At 41.5% G+C, this 9082-nt stretch overlaps 1 protein-coding gene across 1 annotated transcript in view; it reads left to right on the top strand.

The window, feature by feature from the left end:
* The first annotated feature begins 3051 nt into the window (after positions 1 to 3051).
* wdr17 (WD repeat domain 17) overlaps positions 3052 to 9082 on the top strand; it is a 101267-nt gene continuing 95236 nt past the window's right edge. Inside the window, 4 exon segments of the mRNA XM_046864609.1 lie at positions 3052 to 3148; positions 5452 to 5580; positions 6539 to 6722; positions 7187 to 7417. Of these exon segments, the coding sequence (XP_046720565.1) occupies positions 3104 to 3148; positions 5452 to 5580; positions 6539 to 6722; positions 7187 to 7417 (589 nt within the window). The 5' untranslated portion in view covers positions 3052 to 3103.

The raw sequence follows: 9082 nt of genomic DNA, 5'->3' as shown, positions 1-9082 counted from the left end.
TTAATCTCTGCCTGTCTGTGTGTGTGTAAGAAGCATATTTGTTGTTATTTGTGTGAGATTGCAGGCTATAAATCTCTCTGATTATCACCACACACACATACACACACACACATGCACACACTCACATACTTCTTCCCAGGCTTAGCCTTTTAGCCTTCTCAGGTCTGTCTATGCCCCGAGGTCAGATGTGTATTTAGGAGCAGTGATTATGCTTCAGTAGTTACAATCTTGTGATCGTATGATGCTAATGTCAACCTTTAGCCCAGTGCTTCACACACAGTTTATCAGCGTGGTTATGCTCTGACAGGACGGAGGGAGGAGTGAGAAAGAGGACATCTGTGACTCGGTGTGTGTGTGTGTGTGTGTGTGTGTGTGTGTGTGTGTGTGTGTGTGTGTGTGTGTGTGTGTGTGAAAGAGAGAGAAGAGAGAGAGAGAGAGAGAGAGAGAGAGAGAGAGAGAGAGATGAAGTGTGGATGGATAAACAGAGATAGCTCATAGTAATACAGAAAGATTAAGAGATAGACAGATAAGGGAGAAACAGATGAAAGAGGGAGAGAGAGACAAATGGAGAAAAATACAGACAGATAGAAAGAGAGATAAGCAGACCCACAGAGAAAGAGAGAAATACAGGCAAGTGTATACACTAAACGATGCAGAGAGAGACAAAGATAGACAGGACAGAAAATTAATTATGAGAGCAAAGTGTCATAATGGCTGAATAATGCAGTGAGTGTGTGTATGTGTGTGTGTGTGTGTTCTATACCTAGATCTGAGTTATCCTCGGTATATAACGTGGACACATGCAGCAGTTCACACAGGTGGCAATACTTTTGCAGTTGCGGCTGATCCACTAGAGGGCGATGCCACAGATACGGATATCTAAAATACATGAAAAAATGAATAGACATGAAGAATGACGAAAAGCAGGGACTGTGGATGTTGATTTAGCTCATTCTTTTTTAAAAAAAAAGAGGACTTTTAACAGCATCCATATCATGTTATCGCGATTTATTCTTGATTCTTATTGATTCTTTCCGAGACCGGAGTGTGTCGCCACAGTGACACTGCGCTAACTTTAGTTTCTTTTTTATACTAATGCCATTGTTGTGTATGTTTTCAAGTTTAATAATGATGATTAAAAAAAATATTATGCACTCAAAGACATAAACATGTCGGAGACATAAACAAACTTGCGACCGGCCACTTAATACGTTCCCGGTTTTAATTTGTGTACCATTACACCTCTAATATATATATATATATATATATATATATATATATATATATATATATATATATATATATATATGGCACATCTGTAAAAACCATCAATATAATAGTGAAATGCAGTAGAACGGAGCGCTGCACCACAGACAGAAATCTCATACAGTGAGAACGAATGTCAATACTAAAGCAAGAAATCCAATGAACACAATTCATAAAGTCTCCTTTCACTGTAGCCACAACTGCACTGCCTGTATATGTCACAGAAAGAAAAGGGATTTATTTTGAATGGTGCCAAAACTATTTTTCTAACTGTGAAATAGTTCATTATATACATATTGTTTGTGTAATTAATTACCTGAGAAGAGGGGAATAGTGACACCTATAGGCGATGTGAGAAAAGAATAAAGTGTAAGTTGCATTAGCCATTCTCTCGTCAGTTCCAGCTGAACTGTTGAGGTGAATGGTAAGCAACAAATGTCCTCTCCGTTTTGTGACCGGATGAGCTGTATTTACGCAACCTACGTGTCTTTATTTTTACCCTCAGTAAACACAACGCATGGATGAACTCTAAAAATGGTGTGAAGGTGGGAGAACAATTTTTTGGGAGAATCTGACATGAGAACTAAGAGGGGTTACATAAACATCATCTGTAGCAGAAGCATTGATATTAATCTCAAAATGAACCCGGGGCTTTCCTGAATTTCAATGCATTTTTTCTGTGCATTACGGTTTTCATGGGGATTTGAAAAGAAGACAAATTTGTGTGTTTTTGTGCAATTTTGCAAAGTGTAAATTGTAAAAATGAAAAAGTTTAGCAACTGTTTGAACTGTTTCAGCCGACTTGTTGTCACAAAGTCCAGCTTTTCTTGAAAAGTTCCTCTTGGAAATGTCCTTGTAAGTGTATCTGTGACTAAATCCATTTCTTTTCCTCTGTCAGCCATTATGAAATGAAAAAAAGCTATTAATGATAGGAATACATTCGAGCTTGTACAGTTTGCTACAGATGCGGGTTGCAGGCTCTCACTGGTGCGCTTTCAGACCATTCAGTCAAAGGAGGTGAAAATATGTGAATGTTATTGTGTGGCTGTTAGATGGCCACGGTGTCACCAACTCGAAATCTGATTGGTTAAAGGAACAGCCTTGATTCAGCATTAATGATTTTTAAGGTCTTACGGCAGATTCCTTCGACCCTGGAAACATGTGACATGAGGGCTGAAATCTGATTGGATAGAAACGATAACATAAATCCTTGTAGCAGTGCAACCGTGAGAAATGTTGCAAAATTAAGAGAATAGACAAAAATATATAAACATCTAAAGCAGTGATTCTGATTTACTCCAGCAGAAAAGGCCTTGCCCACCCTAATGGCCCTCCATGAATGAAAATATATGCAAATGAGTCCAACTTCATATAAATGCATTAACTGTGATTTGCAGCTTCACTCCTTGGATGAGATGAGAATCCATCGCAAGTTTCTGACCAGTCGGAATCCTGAATTCAAAAGATATATAAATAAGATAAATTGTAGGCTTCCAAAGATTGAACGAAGCAGTTGAAGGCACCTCGTGTTAAATGTTAATGAAGGTAGTCCACTGTTGCCTGGCTACCGACAGGGACAGTATCATCACATCCCAGTGAGTTTCTCTCTCTCTCTCTCTCTCTCTCTCTCTCTCTCTCTCTCTCTCTCTCTCTCTCTCTCTCTGTCTTTCCTTTTTTCTCTTTTCATATACTTATATAGCAGGATAGTTCTTACACACACACACACACACACACACACACACACACACACACACATCAGGTTCAGGTTGCTGGTGGAGTGTGTGTGTGTGTGTGTGTGTGTGTGTGTGTGTGTGTGTGTGTGTGTGATTACGGAGACATGGAGACTCTCAGCTGGTTCTGCAGGAGAGACGACGGCATGAAGGTAGGAGGTTATACAGCTACTGATAAAGACAGACAGAGAGGGAAAGAAAAATGATGGATAGATAAATAGAAAGACAAGTGTGTACTGTCTGATCTTCCATTCAACAATCTGGTGGGTGGTGATCAGCACTTAGCCTAGAAGGCTATGCTAGCATCATGTTTACATAGTGTGTGTGTGTGTGTGTGTGTGTGTGTGTGTGTGTGTGCGTCATCACTGAATGAGGAGTGAATAAACAGTGATTCCCATCAGTCAGTTTCAACTCACACACACACACACACACACACACACACACACATACAAATTCGACTCCATTTCATTTCTACGACACTGACCTGCCCATTTTATTATACCTACTGGGTCATTTTGTATTTAAATTTTAGTATGAATATTTAGATGTGGGCGGAGCAAAGAATTCCTTTGTGTCACACATGTGACCTATCAAGCATTTATGTACGTTGTTGTATCATTCAAATACTGGAATGAAAGAAAAAGGAGAGAAATCAAACATCATGATAATAAAGAAGTGGATTCTCCTTGAATATTAGATCATAAACCACACCCCATATATATTGGATCTAATCCCGCCTCTTTATACAACTAACAAGTGAGAGATAAATGGCGTTATGCATTGATTAGCATGGAAGGGGTTGTTTGAGTTGTCACGTGTCCGGTGCTTGACTCCATACTAGCTTTGTTAGCACATTAGCAAAGCAAAATGTGTAGTGGCTAAGCAAACACACAGCGTCACCAGAAGCAACAGCGATTATTTTTCACTTTCTTCCAGGCTGTATTCATTAAAGGTTGCATAGAGAGAGATGGTGGTGGAGGTACGAGCTGGGGAGAAATGAAAGTCAGTAGGAGTAAGACAGAGTACATGTGTGTGGATGAGAGGGAGGGGAGTGGAGGGGTGCGGTTGCAGGGAGAAGAGGTGGAGAAGGTGGAGGAGTTCAGGTACCTGGGGTCAACAGTGCAGAGTAATGGAGAGTGTGTTAGAGAAGTGAAGAAAAGAGTGCAGGCAGGGTGGAGTGGGTGGAGAAGAGTGATAGCAGGAGTGATTTGTGATAGAAGAGTATCTGTGAGAGTGAAAGGGAAAGTTTATTGGACTGTGGTGAGACCTGAGATGTTGTATGGTTTAGAGACAGTGGCATTAAGTAAAAGACAGGAGGTGGAGCTGGAGGTAGCAGAGCTGAAGATGTTGAGATTTTTGTTGGGAGTGACGACGATGGACAGGATTAGAAATGAGTTTATTAGAGGGACAGTGCATGTAGGACAGTTTGGAGACAAGGTGAGAGAGGTCAGATTGAGATTTGGAGGTTTGAACATGTGCAGAGGAGGGACATGGGGTATATCAGTAGGAGAATGATGAGGATGGAGCCACCAGGAAGGAGGAAAAGAGGAAGACTAAGGAGGTTTATGGATGTGGTGAGGGAAGACATGCAGGTAGTTGGTGTGAAAGAGGCAGATGTAGAGGACAGAGGGGATTGGTGGAGACTGATGATCTGCTCTGGTGACCCCTAATGGGAGAATTCAAAAGAAGAAGATTCAAGATTCATTTGAGCAGTTAGTTTTGGTTTGACATAAACATTACAATTACAGCATCTGACAGACGCCCTTATTAAGCAGGAACATCAAGGTTATAACCTCTATACCCCATGTCAAAATATTAGATCTAACTCTTCTCCTTTATACAATGGTGGATGACATTTATGGTATTTGGCAAAGGCCCTTATTTAGAGTGACTTAAAGTGAATTTATTTATACAACTCAAGGGTCTTGCTCAAGGGCCCAGAAGAGGCAACTTGGCAGGGCTTGGATTTAAACTTGGTTGTATTGGGATTCCGATAGGAAGTCCAAAATCTTGACCATTGAGCAACCACTTCTTAAGTCCAAGTTTGTGTACTTCATCCACCACTGTGATATTCAGCAGGCATCTGTATCCAGAGTGGTTTACAACTGAGCAGTTGAGGGTTAAGGGCCTTGCTCAAGTGCTCAGCAGTGACTTTTGACCTTCTGATCCAGAGTCTAATGCCTTAAACATTAAACCTCTCTATGATATCAGTAAAACAACTGAGCAGCTGAGTTGCAAGTGTCTTGTTCAAAGGTCCAGGAGTTACCGAAAATCAACCGAGATTTAATATTGTTATTGCTGGGATTTGAACTCACAACATTCCAATTATTGGTTGAATGTTTTAACCACTGAGATACCACTACGCTTTATATGTTCCTGCCACTACTGCATGTGCTCGTTGCCTTTATAATCACAAAACAGTTTGTGTTGACACTGTTGGTTGCTCTGTTGCCAGGTTAAGATGTCTCAGGTGAAGCAGGTGGGACTGCTAGCTGCTGGATGTCAGCCGTGGAATAAAGATGTCTGTGCAGCCAGTGGAGACAGGTTCGCTTACTGCGCTACGCTCGCTATCTACGTCTACCAGGTAAACACTGCGAATGTTCACCCGTCCTCAACAAATCTTGAAATCTGTGTTGTATTAAATGTATGCTCGTTCAGACTAGCCATAATATATTGGGCAGCCATAGGAGATATCCATTTTTGATACAAAATAATTACACAAAATTACTTTTATTAAATAAGTTACACACGTGATACACTGTGGACATAAGTAATTGGTCACCTGACTTTTCCAACCATATGTGGTTGCTATACATTTGGTTCCTCATACACTATATAGACAAAGGTTTGCGACACCTGAGATCTTTCTGAACATCCCATTCAACATTTAGTCTCTGATTTGCTGTTAGAATGACCCCACTCTTCTGTTGTGAGATGTTTCACTAAATCTTGAAGTGTGCTTGTGTAGATTCCTCCAGCCACAAGGGTGATAGTCAAGTCAGGTACTGAAGCCTACTGAGGCCTGGGGTGCAGTCAGTGTTCACATTCATACCAAAGGTGTTCAGTGAGGTTGAGCTTAGAGCTCTATAGCAGGCCTCTCAAGATCTTCCACTTCAATCCATGTAAAGCATGCAGTATCTTCATGGAGCTGGCTTTGTGCACAGGAGCATTGTCATGCAGGTTTGGGGTCTCCTGGTTCAAGTGAAGGGAAAAGTTCTACCACGATCAAAGACGTCCTGTAGAATTTTGTGCTCTCAGCTTTGTGGTAACAGTTTGGGAAAGAACCACATATGGTTGGAAAGTATCAAGTGTCCAGATACGTCTGGCTAAATAGTGTATTGCTAGTCTGTTCATGTGGAGAACATTCTCTGAAGCAATTGAGGAAAAAGCTAATTAAGTTCCTGACCTATCGTCTGATCTCCGTATTACAAACCCACACTATGCTTCTCATCAAACCCTCATGTAGCAGCAGAGCTGCAGAGATCCATGTTACTCTCAAATGTTCATTTCTTGCTGTGTTTTCCTTCTTGCTGGGCATCTAGCTGGACCACCGATACAATGAGTTTAAGCTGCGTTCCATCATGTCCGAGCACAAGAAGACCATCACAGCCATCTCCTGGTGTCCACACAACCCTGAGGTGTTCGCCAGCGCCAGCGCAGACAACCTGCTGATCATCTGGAACGTCGCCGAGCAGAAGGCCGTCGCTCGCCTTGACAATACTAAAGGCACGCAGAGACACACACACACACTACTAAACTCATAGTACACATGCACACACACACACACACACACACACACACACACACACACACACACACACAAACACACATACACTTATTACTTAACTACATCACTTACAAACACACATGCATTTCTAAATCTACAACACACACACACACACACACAGACATTTCTTTACTACTGTACTTCATGTATACACACTTCTAAACCCACACACACACACACACAAACAACAAACAATTTCTTAACTACATATACATATAAACACAGTTATTCACACACACACACACACACACACACACACACACACACACACACACACACACACACACACACAGACATTTCCTACACATCCTGTAGGTTTGTTATATTTGACCTCTATGTTGTGTGGCAGTGTGTGTAGGAGTGTAGATGTGGAGTTATGAGCATGGTGTCTGGTTCTCTGCAGGTATTCCTGCGTCCATCAGCTGGTGCTGGAACACGGCGGACAGCGTAGCGTTCGTCTCACACCGCGGCCCGCTGTACGTGTGGGCCGTCTCAGGGCCAGACTCAGGAGTCACTGTGCACAAAGAGGCTCACAGCTTCCTGTCGGATATCTGCCTGTTCCGCTGGCATCCCATGAAGAAGGGCAAGGTGGTGTTTGGGCACACGGACGGGAGTCTGTCCATCTTTCAGCCTGGTATTGTAATACTTTATAATCTTTTATTAATAAAATTATTAATTGTAGTTGAGAATTCGTGGTTAAGACCTTGGGCTATGGATCCAAAGGTCATGAGTTAAAATCCCAATCACAGCAAGCTACCACTCCTTGTCCCTTGAGCAAGAAGACCCTTAACCCCATAGCAGCTTGGTTGTATGTAAATATAAGTCGGTCTGGATAAATAAATGTAGAGGTTATATCAAAATTATTGGGACACCTCACTTCTTCAGCCATTTTCTTGTCTTTTTCCAAACCACAAAGTTGGAGGCACACAATTGTACAGGACATCTTTAAATGTGGTGGCATGAATATTTCCCCAAACCAGTTCCAGCATGCCAGTGCCCCAGTGCACATGGGTTGGAGTAGAAGATCTCCTGCTATAGAGCTCGGACCTTAAACCCTACTGAACAACTTTGGGATGAATTGAACACTGACTGCACCCCAGGCTTTATTATCTCACCTACATCAGTAGCTGAGTTTACTACCTGGCTGCACAAATCTAGTAAAACCTCTTCCCAGAAGAGTGGAGCTTATTATTACAACAGCAAATTGGGACTAAATGTGGAACAAGGTCAGCTGTCCACAAACTTTTGTCTATATAGTGCATATCATAACAATCATACAGGTAATGTCCCTACCGTGCCACCAGAGGGCACCATGTAGTGTGAGTTTCCTTCACTATAACAAACCTTTCGGTTTACATTTTGCTCTATGTGGTTTGCGGACTTTATTTGCTTCGCAGACTTTCGCCTGTTATCTCAACTCTGCTTCTGTTTCCTGTCCTGTGTTTATACACCAACCAGGCGTAACATTATGACCACGTGCCTAATATTGTGTTGGTCCCCACTTTTGCTGCCAAAACAGTTCTGACCCGTCAGTCATTAACAGCATAAACTTCTTCAGCAATTTCAGCTACATAACCACACGGACCAGCCTTCGCTTCTTACGTGCATTCATTCATTATTGTCCTTCATATGCAAATTGTGCTCATATTATTTAAGTCACACACGTCGCACATGATGTACGTTGACATTGTAGCCCCGCCCCTAGGTGGAACAGTTTTTTATGTTTGTTTATTTATGTTATATAACCTTATAACTGGATTGTTTTTGGTTTTGAAATGTAATAAATAGAAAACTTTAACATTATAACAAGCTGAAATATAATAAATGTTTTTCCTCCATTTTTTACATTTTGACCATCTTAAAAAATAAGTGTTAACTTCCTAAAACAGTCCTGACCCATCAAACCCATTATTAAATTGAGCCTCGCCGCACGTGACCCTGTCGTCGGATCACCACTGTTACTTCCTTGGAGCAGTTTAGATAGATACTGACCCCTGCAGACCAGGAACATTCCACAAGAGCTGCACTCTGACCCAGACGTCTAGACGTCACAGTTTGTCAAACTCGCTCAAATCCTTACGCTTGTACATTTTCCTGCTTCTATCATCAACTTTAAGCACAAAATGTTCACTTGTTGGCTAATAAATAAATCCACTCACTAACAGGTGCCATGATGAAGAGATCATCAGTGTTCATGTGTATACTTTATTCATCCCAATAGAAACATTTGCCAAATTCCAGCAGTTTCCACATACTTAGGCAATAAGGCATGCAATAAATACTACGAAAAATGTAACAG

The sequence above is a fragment of the Silurus meridionalis genome, chromosome 2 (assembly GCF_014805685.1).
Source record: "Silurus meridionalis isolate SWU-2019-XX chromosome 2, ASM1480568v1, whole genome shotgun sequence".
In the NCBI taxonomy this organism is placed as follows: Eukaryota; Metazoa; Chordata; class Actinopteri; order Siluriformes; family Siluridae; genus Silurus; species Silurus meridionalis.
This window is presented reverse-complemented; position numbering and strand designations above follow the sequence as displayed.